General features: G+C 42.3%; 1 protein-coding gene across 1 annotated transcript in view; it reads right to left on the minus strand.

The window, feature by feature from the left end:
* LOC105005075 overlaps positions 1–18362 on the minus strand; it is a 193618-nt gene that overhangs the window by 146615 nt on the left and 28641 nt on the right. Inside the window, exons 3-6 of the mRNA XM_010862927.1 lie at positions 17872–18000; positions 13601–13696; positions 2983–3068; positions 1991–2063 (exon numbers count right to left, since the gene is read on the minus strand). Of these exons, the coding sequence (XP_010861229.1) occupies positions 1991–2063; positions 2983–3068; positions 13601–13696; positions 17872–18000 (384 nt within the window). The remainder of the gene's footprint in view (positions 1–1990; positions 2064–2982; positions 3069–13600; positions 13697–17871; positions 18001–18362) is intronic.

The following is an 18362-nucleotide window of genomic DNA, read 5'->3' on the forward strand; positions in this document are numbered from 1 at the left end:
TTATCAGGATTAAGAGTCCTATTTGTATCCCTAAGTCACCCACTCAACCCATTTTTTATAAAAGCATTCTGTTTGCCAACATTCTTTGCACTGCATTCATCTGAATTTAACAGAATTTTCTGATTTAGTGGTGGATTATCTTTGCTAACTTTGGCTTTGGAAGAGCTAGCTCTCCGAAATTGGACGCCCCCAAGAGGTGTTTTAACTCTTTGAGGCCATGAGAATCTTTAAGTGTTCAAGAGCTCTATTGCTTATCCATACAATGCCAGGCCACCCAGGCAGTAGTCAGAGCTCTACTCCTAGGCCCAGAGTCTCTAGAAAGGTAGAGGAGAAGAAGCTCTCATGGCAAGGGAGATGAGAGTGTGAACACACTGTCTACTTATGAGTTTAGGGACTTAAGATGTGAAACACTGTCTGAGGATGTAGCTTCTAGCCTCAAAGAACACCGGTCTAGCTGGTGGGTCATTTTGAGAACATCCAAACCAACAAACAAGGCAAAGTCAGTGTGGGACCCAGAAATCCATAGATGTGAGAGAGAGACATCAGAGTTCAGAGGAATGACGGAGAAAGGCCTCGTGGAGGGGGTAGTTCTTAGAAGAATCACTGGAGGCTGAACAGATAAATAAAGAGGAGTGAAGACAATTGATAGGAAGGTTGGCACAAGCAAAGGCTCTAAGATTGAAAGGTAGGAATGTATAATTGGGGAAGGCAGGGAGACTTGGCCAAACACAAAGTTTCTTGTGGAATAGTGGTGAGCAAGAGGGATGAAGAAGGATACAGCTGTTTGGCATATGACTCAATAACATTTACTTAACCTAGTTTTTTGCTCCTTGAAGGTGAGAGGGAATGTTCTTCTTCCTGAAATATTATTCAGGTAACAAAAGAGGAATTTTGAAACTATAGTTAGTTTCAAAGAAGGAAGAACATTCTCCTTTGCTGGGCTTTCTTGTGCCTGTCCCTTAAATATTGGCTTCTCCTAAGAGTCAATCCTTCCTTGCCTTTGTCTCTCTCTGAGCATCTCAGAGATATTGCAAGTATACTTTAATGCCTTCATTCACCATCCATATGCTACATCTTTTTCCTTGGTCTTTCTCTTGAGCTCCAGACTGTACACCCATGTCTGCAAAGCAGCTCAATATCTCTTAAACTGAACATCATCTTCCTACCAAGACCTCCTTTTTTTTTGCATTCCCTATCTCTCTTAAAGGTTCTTCCCTCCTTCCTTGCTTCCCTTCTGCCTTATTTTCTTCCTTGCTTTGTTCATTCCTTCCTAAAACACTAACTGAACACTTGTGAAGCACTAGGTACCATGTGAAATGTTCTTTTGCCTTGAGGACCTCATAGTATAGTGGAACAGGTAGATGAAGCCAATAATTCATTTTCATTTATTAAAAAACTATACACTGGGCAAAATAGGGTAGACAAACAGTTCTTAAAGAACCCATAAAATTTTACCCAGGATGCTAGGCCCAAGAAAGACATTCTTAATGGTGAAATTTGAGCTATATCTTAAATCTTGAAGAATTAACTAGACAAAGAAGGGAATACAGGAGAAACACTATGATAAGACACAGAGGAGAGACAGTGGGCAAGAAATGTTGGGGGAAAAAAAAAAGGGTTTCCAAAATAAGACAATTTATTTAACTCTCACTGCTATAGTTACCCTGCTAAGTGTCTAACATGTTTGTCTACTTGCTTGATTTTGATCCTCATAATAATCTCAGAAATAGGTCATCACAGTTTACCCATTTTGCAGTTGATGAAATTGAGCTCTAGATGAGCAAAAGTTACCCTTGCAGTTTTGTGAACAAACAGTTGAGCTGGGAACCTAAGTTTCTCTGACTCTGGAGCCTGGAAAATGTAGAGGTTCAGGAAAGATGGTTAACAGAAACAGATCCTAAAAAAGGACCTTACATGCCTCAGGAAATGGTTTAGGTTTTATCTGAAAAGAAATGAGAATCCATTCCAGGCTTCTAAGCCAACAAGTTACCTGAGGTGCAGCTCCATTTGGCAAGGTCATTTTTGGAGAGGAGTTGAGGGTGAATTCCAGAGCAGAGGCCAGACTGTGAGAGAATTAAAGCTTAGGCAGGCAGTCCAGGGCCTTTTAAGGAGGAGGTGACTTTCTCCCTCATGCTTCCCTTAAGCCTTGTGCAACAATGTATCTTGCCCGAGAACTGGCCTTTCTTTAGGTCTGGAACTAATGATCACTTAGTACAATGTCTTACTCATGGAAATGCTTTTCTTAGACTCTATGTTAATAATTGTAATTGTTAACAAATCTTGCCTGGGAACCTGTTCTCAAGGCTTGTACCTTGATTACCCAGCAACAGTGAATCTCACCCAGAGGCATTGCCTGGAACCTGTTCTCCCTGGCTAATCTTGTGCCAGAGTTATCTCAGGAAATATGACTAGGGAGAGGGTCTGGTAAAACTTTTACAGCCTTGAAGTGTTCTTTTTATCTATTCTTAGCAGCCCATTGAGAAGTATCTGAGGCCTGCTTAAACTAATGAGGTAGGCACTCTCCTACCCCCTTGTGATGTATATTTCAGAAGCTTTTTCTGTCACTTTCACTTTATTTTTTTTTCTAATTTTATTTTATTTTTAAACTTTACATAATTGTATTAGTTTTGCCAAATATCAAAATGAATCCGCCACAGGTATACATGTGTTCTCCATCCCGAACCCTCCTCCCTCCTCCCTCCCCATACCATCCCTCTGGGCCGTCCCAGTGCACCAGCCCCAAGCATCCAGTATCGTGCATCGAACCTGGACTGGCAACTCGTTTCCTACATGATATTTTACATGTTTCAATGCCATTCTCCCAAATCTTCCCACCCTCTCCCTCTCCCACAGAGTCCATAAGACTGTTCTATACATCAGTGTCTCTTTCACTTTAAATAAAAGTATACACAAAGCTCTGAGTGACCGAGACTATGTCTTTGTTCCCGGAGTTAAATCTTCTCCTTCAGAGACCACAAATACCGGCACCGTTTACTGTAAGCTATCAACTGGAAACAGTTGGGTTTGTCAGGGGCTGTTGTCACCATGGAGATGAGCTTTATGACATCCTGGAGAAAAAAGCAGAATTGACAGACCTTGAAACAACGTGGGGTGTGGGGAGAGAGTGTGTGTGAAGAACAGTGCTCAGGGTTTGAGGAATAATTTACTTTTACAATAATAACTATTCATTTGATGATCTTCTCAACAAATATTGAGTATCTGCCTTGTCCCATGGACCATTCCAGGTCCTGGGGATAAAACTGTTGGGCAAGATACAGCCTCTGGCCTCAAGGTTCCTATTCTCTAAAGATGGAGATAAAGAAAACAAGTACAGGTAATCACTGTGAGAGGTCTGCACAGGCATTTCACCCTGAGCTTGGGGAAGGTGAACTACGTGTGGGCTTCTCAGAGGAGGAGATGCCCTGGTGTTTTTCTTGATCTGTAGACTCCTCTTTGCAACTATCAACTAGTCACCTATGCAGGCTGTCCTTCAGACGTTTCTAACCCACTCTGTCCAAAATTAAAATGGAACTCATGCTTTCACCTTCCACATACATTCTTCTTCTGTGTACCATGTTTCATGTCCTGAACAGCCTATTCACTCAATAAATACATTCTTTGAGTACCCATAAAGTACCAGATAGTGTATAGGGCATAAAGTTTAGGGAATTCCCAGAATAAGTTAATATTTCACTTTGGTTTAAATGAGAAACAGAGGCCATAGGCATATGAATGATGTGTTCAGAGACAACAGTATGAGACTTAGTCCAGGGATAGTAAGAGCACCAGCTTTTTTTTTTTTTTTTTGCATCTGTGAAAACCATCATCCTCCTGGGGACCAAATGGATGGACAGGACTCTGGGGCAGGTGTTTGCTAGTGGAGAAGCAGAAATACCATACCCCTGCTGCCATGGCAAAGGTCTCTGAGAGGACAGAGTGACATTGCTCACTGCCCTCTGAGTCTAATACAAATGGGCAGGGAATGTCAGACAAGCCCCTGGCAGTGGCCACCATTCCCTCTGGCTGGGAGGCCCCTGCAGAGAACAGCTTGGAATGTTCTCTTGATAAAGGCTGAAAGATTTAATGGAAGGATTTCACTGAGCACAGCCTGGAACATTTCACACAGTCCCACTATCCTCTGGGGTACTCAATCTTTGTGAAAAGGCTGTATTCTCAGAGAAGTTTTGAGATTAACCAAAGAGGAGAAAATGGAGTGGTAAAGCAAGTTCTAGGGGTGTTAGAGAGCCCCTGAGAGAGGTATCTCCCACAGAACCAACCATTGAGCCTTGTATCAAACATGCTCTCCATAAAAGAATAAATGAGTGAGTGAATACGTGGGAGCTACAGCACCCATCAGCTTTTAATAAAGTGGTTTCAATGGCACACCTCTTTATCTGGCTCCTGGGTGTTTCAAAGCCTGAAGATCTTAGGGAATGAAAAAGAACAAAGGCTGACAAATCAGCATTGGCCCCAATAGATTCTGAGTTCAACATTTCGGGGGACTTCTGCCAAATCTGCACCCCACGTGGCACCAAGTGAGGGCTGAGCAGCTGCAGATTTCCACAGAGAATTCTCATCGTGGCTCTAAACTTCAGAGCCAGCATTGTGGTCAGGAAAGAGGCAATAGACAGGCCATTTCCAAACAGAAGATCCCATACAGATGTTTCCAGACAGCTCCCCCGAAGCCCCAACCCAGCTGCCCACAATGTATAATCAGCCCTGAAAAGGCAGGACTAGTGCTCTGAAAGCTCAGGCCCAGTTAAAAAAAAAAAAAAAAACACATTTCTACATGTACTGAGTTATGTGATCTTGATTGGACTTATCTAACCATTGAATTAAGCCCAACTGGAAATGCTTACTGAGCTTCCAACCTTGAAACATTTTAATTTTTTTTTTCTTTGTTCCCTGGTCAAGTTTGTAGCCAAAAGTCAGAGCACAAGCTTGCCCTTGGACAGTGAACCCTTGATTCTGAAGCTCATTCTGAAAGAGAAAGAAGTTTTCTCTCCTGAGCGGTCTTGTTCTCACAAGTTAGATAATTTAGATAAATCTCTGGGGTTTGGAAAAGTTTGGAGAACACTGTGCCGTCCAAGGCCATTGAACAAACTGAACTGCTTAACCTTGTCAAGTTTGCACAGTTCTCACCACAAGCCCAGTTGGAAAGTGGGAGTTTAATTTGCAGATGAAAAGGTTCCCAGTCATCCTGGGCCCAGAGCCTAGCCAGATTTGTTGGGGGATTTGGCGCTGGGGTGGGGGTGAGAAGGGGCTCAGAGGAGTGAAAAGGCCCAGTAGACATTTCAGTTGGGAAGATCTGAGTGCTGACAGGAAGGTCACCATGAAAGGTCACGACAGAAGCAGACAGGAGGGAATGTAAACACCTAACTCTCATGAACGGGTCTGAGACCACCAGTCATTTCACTGCTTCAGGGGGCCCTGTATCTAGGGACGGTCTCGGTAGGGCTTCTGGTTGGAATGGGGCAACCTCTGTGGTGGTTGGGATATGGGAGACAGCCGGCCATTTCCTCTGGCCCCCCTCACTGGACCTCTGCTGGACCAATGCCAACTTTATCCAAGAGGCTTTTTTGCCCGTGCTGTTCAACAAGAAGTGCTGGGCAGAGGGCGAGAAAGCCCAGCCATCCCATGGCTTGGCTGGGCCTCAGGAAGGATCCAGGCTCACACACAGGTTCAATTCAGCAGGACCTTTTCCTCTTTGTGTCTCTTGATAAGAGATTTTGGTTCTTCTCTCTTAAACTGGATTGCTATTACTCAATTTTTACTACATGTACTCTTATTAAAGTTTGATAGGACTTTTCATTCCTAAGAAAGTGTTTTAGAACACAGAATACATTCATCATATATTCATAAGTCTGTTGACGTAATTCTTATAAATGTATTATTTCCACCTCATTAAACTCAACAGAATTAGATAGTATCAGTATTTTATTTTGATTGAAAAAGAGGTCCACTGTTACTTAAACCATCATTAAAGTTTGACCACATGAGACTTCTAAAACAGGGAAGACTATTCCCATATGTTATGAGTTGTTATTAGAAATCTGTCCAAGTAATGTAATATTTACTTCAATAAAATTTGATTGGGTTTTAAAACAACACACAGACTCAGTCCTAAACAGCAGTAAGTGTATTCCAAGCTAAACTCATCAAAATTTTGTTTCAGGGGAGTGACATTTTATAACCATTTGTTTTTGTTTTATAATCTCCTTTTATCATTTGTTATTTTGTTTAGGACATTCTTTATCATTTAAATGTTTCTAAATTTTATGTGGTTAAGTAGAAATTTTCCCTTTATGAAAAAAAAATTGTTAGTTTTCACTCAATGTTTCTAGTTGATTTGAATCGTGGGTTTTGGGAGGATGAAAAGTGCAACATTTTACCAGAAATAGAAGCTTGCTATTTGATTTTTTAAATTTGAACATTTAATAGTTTATTATTATTATTATTATTACTATTGTGGGTTCCTGCTTAATTATTATCTCGGTGAGCATTTATTTGCATTGTAAGCTTTTCATTTATGAATTGTGGAATACATGTCTCATGTTCAGGCAGAGGTAAAAATTTGGAAACTCAGGCATTTTATAATGGATTTCTTTTTTTTTTTTGCCCACTTAATAGATATTCATTAAATTACCTTCTACTTGGCCCGATATGGGTGTTGAGGGTCTTGCAATGAGGGAGAAAGATTCCTGCTCTCCATCATGGGATCTAGGCTGTGGGGAACATCCAGATGGTCTGCTAAGCCCCTCACCCACTCCATCTAATTTAATCCTGATGTCAGCCCTTTAAGCTAATTTATGGAGTTTGTAAATAAGTTCTAAAAGTCCAGTGTGGTCTTTGAAGGTGGTCCACATGCGTGACCCATCTATTATTAAATGAAAAATTAAATCTCCAGAAATACTTAAAGGAAGCAGATGAGAAGGCTAACAGAGAGAGGGAGCAGGGCAGTCATGAAAGCGTGAACAGCCAAGCACAGGTGATAACTACAGAGCCCTGGGCGCTGTTAGAGCGGGAAGTGTGAGGAGCTGGGAAGGTGAGCGTTGCGCGCCTCATTGTGGGTCACGCTGATTGAATTTGGGTCTCTGGGTGATTGGGTCTATTTCAGGGGCTGAAGAAGATGTGTGTTTCAGGAAGAGCATTCTGTCTGAAGGAGGGAGACTAACTGGGAAGGGGAAGGCCTGGAGGAAAGGGGGATGTATTAGGAGATGGGAACCCAGATGAGACCCAGAGGAGAGAAAACTATCCTGAACTAGGGCACAAGCCCTGAGGTCAGTGTGGGGGCAGGGCTGGAATCCAGAAGCATTTCACAGGTTAGGAGAGAGGGCAGAAACATTTAATAGATAAAATCAATGGACTTAGCATGGAGCCAAATGTTCCCTGGCTTCTCCTGCCAGTAATTGGAGGCCTGAGGTGTCACAGAAAGGGAGCTCCTGAGCGTGAATGAGCAGCAAGTTTCGAGCGGAGGATGGATGGGTTATGTTTTGAACATGTTTGAGATAACATAACTTTGGATACTTTACTTTTACCTTTCAGACCTCAAAGGACTGACTATGGCTCCTGCTGTGACTTGGGCCTGGCCTCTGAGCTCTGAACATTGTTTTATTACAGGGAATTCATTGGTGGCTGCAGTTTCTGGGTATGTCTTGCCCGGATTGGCAATTGGTTGCAAAGATGCCTTCCTTCCTTTGTAGTTCTCTTTGGGCCCCAGTGGAAATCCCACCTGCAGAGACTGGGCGAACCACCATCAAGGGGGTTGTGAAGGTAGTTCTGAGTAGTTACCCAGCACTCTTGATAGCAAACACTTGTCTTTGAAAAGAATTTGAGAGAGAAGACAATGTCTCTCCCTGGTTGTTTTCATGGAAACCATGCATTGTCTTTTCAATAAACATGGACTGAGTGCCCACTCAGCACTAGGAAATGGGAATTCAGCCCCTGCTTTCCCGTGATCTCACAGGTTTATGAGAATAGAGACAAACAAGTTTACATAAAAGAATAAACCCTCCTCCCCTTTCCCTGCTCCTCTGGGATTTGCCCAGATAGGGCAGATAAATCCTGTATCAGAAGCCTTCCTTGCATATGGAACAGTGAGAACTGTGCTGTGCCTTAGAATTTGATCTGACCCAAGATAAACACAACAAAGCAAAACTTCAGTTTTAAAATTTCTGTTTCTTCTCAGTGTTTTAAGGGCAAAAGATGGTTGACTGGGGTGGACTTTGGAAGGGCTGGGAGGCCTTGTGGGTGGATGGTTTATGAAAGTGAGCAGAGCCCCAGTGCCACTCCTCAGGCTGCTCTCTCCAGGGGAACTGGGATGGGGGAGGAGTATCTTCCCAGGGATGTCGTGTTTCTCCTTCCTAGAGGTTAGTATGTCTGACTTCCCTGGTGGCTCAGATGGTAAAGAATCTGCCTGCAATGCAGGAGACCTGGGTTTGGAACCCAGGAAGATCCCCTGGAGAAGGGAATGACTACCCACTCCAGTATTCTTGCCTGAAGAATCCATGGACAGAGGAGCCTGGTGGATTAAAATACTCAGTTAGTATATTCAGTACACTCAGATTACTAAGTATGTTAGTGTGAATGTATGTGGCTCTTGTCAACCTGTACGCATTCTCTCTGAAGAAACCAAGAAAACTCCAGGAAGAGTGGGCGAGAGTCTGTTCCCTTTGAGGGCAAGACCTCCAAGAGGTCTCTACTGAGGACTTTCTTTTTGGAGCATTCCCCAATTCCACATTCCTCACCTCAGTTCCACAGATTTTACCAGACGAATAACCCAGACTGTAAGGCACACATTGCTCACGATTATGTTATTCTGTGGATGGCCCCGGGAGCAAAGGAAGGGAAAGATTCTCCTTTGCAATCTGAGCTGAACACTTTCAGGGAAAAGCAGCCGTGTCACAGCAAGCTTCTTCCGCTCATCTAGCAGTATCCCCTGAGAGCCAGAGATAAAATGTTATCAAAGACAAAATAGAGCCCACTGTCCTTCCGCCTGGAACACAGGGCAAGCCACTTGCTGTTCCTGGGAAAGTCTCCTTTGTGACAATTTTCTGCTTCAAAGGATCCTCTAAGTCCAGAAATAGTCACCAACAAAAATTCATTTGTAGGGGATGTAAGGGAGGAATTATGAAGGGGAAATTGGACATAACTAAAGAAGGAGATGGGAGGAGACTACTTATGCAGGAGGATGTGGACTTGGGAGATAGAGCTGACCTAACAGAGATTCCTGGTGGGAAACACTCCTGTGGAAATCTGCTGCCTCCCTTGCAAGGCTGGGTGGGGGCAGTGCTGAGTTCATGGACCCCCAGGATCTCTGAGACACAGCACTCACTGTAGAAGGTATGAGGCTAGCTGACTGATCTTGGGCAAGCTATTTAACCTCACTGTCCCTCAATTTCTCATTGGTAAAATGGGAGCAATAAAATTACCTACCTCGTAGAGTACTTAAAAAGACAGATGCAATGAGCTAAGGTTGTTAAGTGCTTAAAACAGCACTCAGAGTCTGAGTGTTCATTTAAAGAGGGTAGAAAGTCACTCCCAAGAAAAGCCACTACGGTAGAGAACAGCTAAGTTGGACACTTGAAACCCCCAGACCTGACCAAGGCCAGGATTATCTCATGTAATGAGTCATCAAACAGTGGGTGATGATGAGGAAGTGAAATATTCAGATGAAATATTCGTGTACTCTTGCTACAGAGTGTGGGCTTCCCAGGTAGAGACTAAAGAGATGCAGGTTAGATCCCTGGATTGAGAAGATACCCTGGAGTAAAGCATGACAACCCACTCCAGTATTCTTTTCTGGAGAATCCCTAGGACAGAGGAGCCTGGGGGCTATAGTGCATGGGTCCCATAGAGTTGGACACAACTAAAGCGACTTAGCATTCATGCATGCAGGGATACAGAGTGTGATGTAGGTGAAGGGTTAGAAGGTTACCCACCTCATTACTCAGTTTGTAGGGCTGGAGAACTGAAGACGTGAAAGCTCCAGCCAGATATACCCAGTTTATTTCCTGATCCCCTTGGAGCAAGTACCTCCTCTTGGAGGTACTCTTGGAGCAAGCTTGAGCCGCAATTTTTCCCTCCAGAGGAGAGAAGTTCTATTCTGTTTCAGTCCCATAAACATTCCTCTGGTTCTGCAGCCACTTCCTTTGCCAACCAGATGGGTGCCAATCAGTACTTGCCAAATAGCTGGTTCCTGTTATAAGAATCCTAGTTGTTTGCTATCTGTTATATCTCTTTGATATAGACGCTGTTGTTCAGGGGAAATAATTTTGAGAACCATCTTAGTTCCCCTCTCCACCTATTCTGCAGAGATCTTCATCTCCTGTCTGCAGCTTTCTCCCAGTCTCTATTCTGCTAACAGGGACGGCCAACCCAAGGCATTCTTTGGCAGCTGCCTCCCACTATTGCTCCTGCGTGATCTCAGAGCTGCTGCTGCATTTCTTTACTGGGCCCATGAAGTAGCTTCAGTAATTTTATTCAGCATAGCCAATTATACTCCCGATGTTGTTTTCCTTGAATATTTTCGCCTCCTTCTTCAGCATCACACGCTATGTGTATGTATGTGCTCAGTGACTCAATCGTGTCCAGAGCTTTGAGACCTTATGGGCCCGCTGGGCTCCTCTGTCCATGGGATTCTCCAGGCAAGAATACTGGAGTGGGTAGCCATTCCTTTTTCCAGGGAATCTTCATGACTCAGGGATCAAACCTGAGCCTTGTGTCTGCTGCATGGGCAAGTGGATTCTTCACTGCTGAACCATGGGGAAAGCCAATCACATGCTATATTTGTACCTACTTATAATCTGCCTGTTTACAATTTAGCAGTGAACATCACTGATATCCACTGAAATCTTGAAATTCTAGTCTCACAGCAATTGCATTTTAACAAAATTAACTTTCATTCCCCGGCTGGGCATGTGGAAAAGAGTTGGCCAGATGACTGATGGGATCATAACCACTCATTTTCAAACACTTATTGAAGAGTGGGATTATTTTGGTACCCAGACTCCATCTGTTCCAGAAATTAAAAATAAAATGAGAATTCAATTAAAAGTATGCACCCAAGCCACCCAGAGTTGTGCCAGATCTTACGATAATACCCTACATTCCAGCCTATCAGATACTGAAGCATGTGTATGCCAACAAAGAAAATACCTTAGAATGTCAAATTGCTTTAACAATTTGTAACAGATATATCAGTGTATATGCAAAATAGCAAAGATTTTTCCAATGAGCATATCTTGCCTTTCAGCTTCCTGGCCTTAATTTTTCTGCAGAGAGAAGAGCTACAGTGGATACAAGGAACTTAATCACCAAATATCTTCTGCTCTGATTTTCTCCTTTGAGGATGGTCAAGGTCAGTGAGTGGGGACTCAGCAGTCCTGTTGCTTTCTATTTATAGTACACACCCCAGAGTTCAGTAAACCAAGGCCCATCCCAGAGCTAATTCACTGATTTATTTTTGTCTTGTGTATGTTAAAGCTCAATGTTCCCTTTCTAACCCCAATTTTGCTGAAGATTCAGAGGGAACCTTTTCATTGCTTAGAAAGATTTTATATGCCTCCTCTAAATGATTTTTAACAAATATTTAGTTTTGTTCAAAACCTGTGACTAAAGAAGCCCATCAAATTAGCTGATTCATTAATCCTGATAATGTGCCACTTCTCATTTTGGAGACCCAGAGGCTAATCAACGATTATATTAACAAGATGATGATAGCTGCCAATGGTAGGGATCATCTCTTTTTAGTTAACATGCCTCAGACAGAGGAATTGAAATCAAGCCCATCCCTGCAAGTGGCCTAAGAGTTAGGTAACCCACTGAAATGCTGGGGAACATGCGTGAGGGACAATATTGGAGAAGAATTCCAAATTTCTCCAAGAAGTTATCAGATGACCTCTGAATTGCTCCCAGGCCCAAGGTTCCAAGTGATTCTCTATGCTGTTCTTTCAAATACTAAACACATCCAACGACTGAGCATCTACTCTATGCCAGAGAGGAAACTAGGCGCTTTTGGTATTGAGTAGAGTTGGACTGTGAAGAAGGCTGAGCACTGAAGAACTGATGCTTTTGAACTGTGGTGTTGGAGAAGACTCTTGAGAGTCCCTTGGACTGCAAGGAGATCCAACCAGTCCCTTCTGAAGGAGATCAGCCCTGGGATTTCTTTGGAAGGAATGATGCTAAAGCTGAAACTCCAGTACTTTGGCCATCTCATGCGAAGTGTTGACTCATTGGAAAAGACTCTGATGCTGGGAGGGATTGGGGGCAGGAGGAGAAGGGGACGACAGAGGACGAGATGGCTGGATGGCATCACTGACTCAATGGATGTGAGTCTGAGTGAACTCCGGAAGTTGGTGATGGACAGGGAGGCCTGGCGTGCTGCGATTCATGGGGTCGCAGAGAGTCGGACACGACTGAGCAACTGAACTGAACTGAGACTATGACACAAGTCTACTCCTATACAAATGGAAGAATCATATGTGCAATAATATTGTTCAAAGGTGAATTCACCATCTGTCCTTCCAAATCTTTCTGCTGCCATAGTGTCTTTCTCAATTATCATACTCAATTGCCCATCAAAAAATATGGAAAACTTTAGTGATGCTTTTTCTTCATCCTCCATAGCCGATGGACCCCTAAGTCCTACCATTTCTTTCTTATTAATGTCCCTCCTTCTTTCTTCTTCACCCCCACTTCCATCACTGTGGTTTACACCTTTGTTATTTCCTGCCTCAATTTCTGCAACAGTCCCCCAGTCTACTGGCTTCTACATCCTCTGCTAATAATAATTCCTGTATACAGGAGTGATTTCCAAATATTCAAATTGGTTCCATCTCTGCTTAAAATCCTTCAGTGAGTTTTCTTAGTCTTCAGCATAAAGCCAAACCCCTTAGCTTAGCACAGGTGTCCTTTGGAATCCAGCCACTAAGGACTTCTCATTTAATTCCTCTCCATGACTACTTCACACCCTTGTATCGTAGCCACATGGACTTTTCTGCAGAGGTTGAGGACATGAGTTCTGCTGCAACCCACTCCAGTATTCTTTCCTGGAGAATACATGGACAGAAGAGGCTGGTAGGTACAGTCCATAGGGTCGCACAGAGTAGGACATGACTGAAGGTTTGAGCATGCACACATAACACGTTTCAACTCAAACATTATCTCTGCTGGAAGGTTTTCACTGAATTCATCCCTCTCCAAGCTAGACTGACTTTGCTCTTTCTATATGCCCTATCCTCTGCATGGCTTCCCTAGGGCATTTAGGACTTTGAAATTATTCTGGAGTTTTTACCTTGAAAATTTGCAAGCATACAGAAAACCTGAAGGAGTATGAGGAGTGCCACCTAGATTTAATGAGTGGTTAACATTTTGCCAATTTGCTCTTTCTCTCTACACACATACACATATTTACTTATATCTTTTAACTGAACCACTTGATGGCAAGTTGCAGACACCAAGATATCTCACCTCATCTCTATAAGAAGAATAAAGACTCCTCAAACATGAAGGTTTTTTGTTGTTTCCTTTTTTTGTAGTAATAAGTTTAATTATACTTATTCATAGTAAAAAATGAAATAATCAAGAATATATTTCATACAACCTCTCGGTAAGAACAAGTGTGCAGCAACTTTTCAAGTACAAAGAGGTTTTTCTCAGGTTCAATCATGACCACATAGCCCTCATTCTTCTTTATCTAAACAGGCATACACAAAGATAAATTCAAAATGAATTAAAGACTTGAATAAAATACCTGAAACCATAAAATTCCTAGAAAAAAAATAGGGGTAAGTTCCTTGATATCAGTCTTGGAAATGATTTTTTAGATTTGACACCAAAAGCACAAGACAAAGCAAAAATAAGCAAATGGGACTCATCAAGCTAAAAAGTTTTCTCATAACAAAGAAAATCATCTACAAAGTGAAAAAGCAACCTATAAAGTGGGATAAATATTTACAAATCATATATCTGATAAGGGGTTGATATCCAAAATATATAAACTCATATATCTCAATAGCAAAACCAATCCTATTAAAAATTGGCAGGGAAAATGAATAGATATTTTTCCAAAGAATATGTACGAATGGTCAACAGTTACATGAAAAGGTGCTCAGCATCACTAGTCATCAGGGAAATGCAAATCAAAACCACAATGTGATATCACGCATACCTGTCAGAATGGTTATCATTGAAAAAAAAGAAATAGCAAGTGTTGTTGAGGATATGGAGAAAAGGGAATCCTAGTGCACTGTTGGTGTGAATGTAAATTAGTACAGCCATCATGAAAAATGACTCTGAGTTTCCTTAAAAACTTAAAATAGAACTACTACTAATATGATCTAGCAACTCCCATTTCAGGTATCTGTTCAAAGGAAAAATACCACTGATTTGAAGAAACACCTACAGTTTCATGTTCATTGCAGCAGTATTTACAATAGTCAAGATATGGAACCAACCTACATGTCCATCTATGGAGGAATAGATAAAAATGATGTTTTACACTCAGAGACACATGGGTGTGCACACACACACACAGTGAAATTATGCAGACCTAAGAATGAAGGAAATCTTCCCATCTGTGAAAAAATGGATGGACCTTGACAGCATCCTGCTGAATGAAGTGAAACAGTTCAGTTCAATTCAGTCGCTTAGTTGTGTACGACTCTTTGTGACCCCAGGGACTGCAGCACACCAGGCTTCCCTGTCCATCACCAACTCCCAGAGCTTGCTCAAATTCACATCCATCGAGTTGGTGATGCCATCCAACCATCTCATCCTCTGTCGTCCCCTTCTCCTCCTGCCTTCAATCTTTCCCAGCATCAGAGTCTTTTCCAGTGAGTCAGTTCTTCACATCAGGTGGCCAAAGAATTGTAGTTACGGCTTCAGCATCATTCCTTCCAATGAATATTCAGGACTGATTTCCTTTAGGATTGACTGGCTTAATCTCCCTGCTGTCCAAGGGACTCTCAAGAGTCTTCTCCAACATCACAGTTCAAAAGCATCAATTTGTCAGTGCTAAGGTTTCTTTATAGTTCAACTCTCACATCCATACGTGACTACTAGAAAAACCATTTCTTTGACTAGACGGACCTTTGTCAGAAATGTCTCTGTTTTTTAATATGCTGTTTAGGTTGGTCATAGCTTTACTTTAAAACAAGGGTGTTTTAATTTCATGGCTGCAGTCACCATGTGCAGTGATTTTGGAGCCCAGAAAAATAAAGCCTGTCACTGTTTCCATTTTTTGCCCATCTATTTGCCATGAAGTGATGGGACAAGATGCCATGATCTTAGTTCTTTAGTTCTTCTTTACTTTCTGCCATAAGGGTGGTGTCATCTGCATATCTGAGGTTATTGATGTTTCTCATGGCAATCTTGATTCCAGCTTGTGCTTCATCCAGCCTGGCATTTTTCATGATGTACTCTGACTGACCGACTTCACTTTCACTTGTCACTTTCATGCATTGGAGAAGGAAATGGCAACCCACTCCAGTGTTCTTGCCTGGAGAATCCCAGGGACGGGAAGCCTGGTGGGCTGCCATCTATGGGGTCGCACAGAGTCAGACACAACTGAAGTGACTTAGCAGCACTCTGAATATAAGTTAAATAAGCCGGGTGACAATATAAAGCCTTGATGTACTCCTTTCCCTGTTTGGAAGTGTTCATTCTCCCTTTGCTCCTCTTAGTAATATAAATGTCAGTATTTTAAGGGGTCAATAGCTACTTACCTATAGACTATATTTCCCAGCCTCCTTTGTAGTGAGGAGTGATGTCAGAGTAAATTCAATCAACGGGTTGTGAGAGAAAGCCATTCCTGCAGTTTCTGGGTTGTGCCCTTAAATAGAAGCTTCTAGTTAGCTATGATAGGTATTATTATCTCTATTTCTGGCACTGTGAAGAAAAACTGTTAGCTCTCCCTGACCCCCAAGCAGAGTGCATGTTTACATAGTATCATATCACTTATTCCACTCTGTTCTAAGAACCTTCTTTGTCTTCCAGGCTCACTGTGGAGCTCACTGAGTTCTTCATCATATCTGCCTTCCCAGAACTGGTAGCAGTCCCTGTTCCTGCCACATTAGAAGCTTCCCATAAATGTTGCTAAGTAAATGAAGGAAGTGAGGAATACCCTGTACTACGTTAGGTTTCTCACGTTAATTAGGGTGAAGTTACAAGATGTTGCACAAGTCACAGAAGGCATGTCATTTGTTTTTGTTAGTAACTTAATATGTACGTGCCTGCTAAGTCACTTCAGTCATGTCCAACTCTTTGCAACCCTGTGGACTGTAGACCTCCATATTCCTCTGGCCAAGGGATTCTCCAGGCAAGAATACTAGAGTGGGTTGCCATGCTCTCCTCCAGGGCATCTTTCCGACCCAGGGATCAAACCTGTGTCTCTCACGTCTCCTGCATTGGCAGGTAGGTGCTTTACCACTAGAACTACCTGGGAAGCCCAGCAACTTAAAATGTTCGATAGTAATTGGTTGTATTTCAATGCTTAAGCCCTCCTGTCATCCCACCTACCCTATAAACCTCGAGAATGCATCTATACCTTAAGGTTTCCATTAATCCACATCTAGCCAACAATGACAAATTTTGTTTCTGTTACATACAGTTTAGTGAGTTACTACATTATTTGGCCAATGTTAGATGTCAATTTCTGACAATTTGGTATTTTCTAGGCTATTCAGGTTTAAAAAGAGGCTGATCAAATGTGTCTCTTTAAGCAAAGTTGGTTGGCTTGTGACTGGAGCAGGAACCTCACTTTGTGGAATTGTCATGACACCAATGTAACATTTTTGAGGGGAAAAAAAACCCCACAATAGCTCTGTGGTAAAAATTCACTTGGCTGATATGAAGGCAAAAGAGATTTTTTGCCTCTCGTCTCTTTTTCCTTCCAACTGGTATATTATTTTCTTAAAAAAAGAACCCTGTATCTTCCAAGTGGAGTACATCTGCTGTTATAAAATGGGCTGCAACATCTGAGGTAAATTAAGTGACTGGCATCCATCTTTCACACCTTAATAAAAAACAGACAAATTCAGTTCAAGTCTGAGTGAAAAGCAGACTTTCTATTTTCTCTTATTCCATAACACCGAGGTGTATATTCTTTAGAAATAGAACTTTTAATCCTCATATAGATGCACATTTTATGCTGACAGCTGTTAGGTAACTTGAAATGTAGACATGAAACTGACCATCTATTCATCAAAAAGCAAATTAGACCACTCAACAGTCAGCATAGAATCTTCAAGATAGGGGTAAATCTGCCTGAGTCAATGAATAGTATTCTGCAAGAGCGATTATTTTAGGACTGTAAGGAACCATTGTAACTGCCTAGTATATGGGGAGTACACAGCATTAAAAAGATCACAGACCAGCAACCAGAGAGGAGTGTCAGAACTTGAACACAGGCTTCTGAGCCCAAGTTGTTCATACTACCGATGCTCGTCAGCAGATTCTGGTGACAAGTCCTTGAACCCAGTAGCATCAGAAATAATAATAATAAGCCCACTAAATGCCTCAGGAAATGGAAACTGTCATGCAAGTCAGTCATCTGACTAGTTTCATTTACAGATACCTCACCCAGGGAGGAGCGAGCACGGCCATCTGGAGGAACAGACGTTTTGCATTTACTAGGAATGAATAGTGCTGGCCAACTAAAGGGGTCTGTTTAGGTCAGTTAGGGTTCCTCTGCTTTTTAATAGAATGCCATAAATTCTGGATGTTTGTATATGAGTGAAACACATATAGTGTCTCATGAAAATTTACTTTCACAATGAATTCAAATAGCTAGGGAAAAAGTAGTCCTGTGGATTGAAAGCTGCCAGGAGAGATGGTGAATTGAGTGTAGGCTGATGCTTCCCAGGATCTGACTGTCAAGATACACATGAAGGGGGAGGAGGCAGCGCGGTCCAGAGCCGCGTGTGAGGCTCCACACTGAGAGGCGACGTGGACTGGCCCAGGGGCAGGGGCGGAGGCGCATCTCAGGACAGACAGCTGTACCTGAAGGCGTTAGAAACAGCATTAAAAAAAAAAAAAATAGTTTACTTATAAATACTGAAAGAAGGATTTAATAATGCTAATATTAACTATGAAAAGTGTTAGTCGCTCAGTCGTGTCTGACTCTTTGGGACACCATGGACTGTAGCCCACCAGGCTCCTCTGTCCATGGGATTTCCCAGGCAAGAATACTGGAGTTGCCATTCCCTTCTCCAGGGCATCTTCCTGAAATAGAGATTGAACCTGAGTCTCCTGCATTGCAGGCAGATTTGTTACCATCTGAGCCACCAAGACTATAAGTAGTAACACCTTAATACAGTGTATGGATGCCTAGCCATCTCTGAATAACTGGTTCCTATGCTCTT

The sequence above is a fragment of the Bison bison genome, unplaced genomic scaffold (genome assembly GCF_000754665.1).
Source record: "Bison bison bison isolate TAMUID 2011002044 unplaced genomic scaffold, Bison_UMD1.0 scf7180017864485, whole genome shotgun sequence".
Classification (NCBI taxonomy): domain Eukaryota; kingdom Metazoa; phylum Chordata; class Mammalia; order Artiodactyla; family Bovidae; genus Bison; species Bison bison.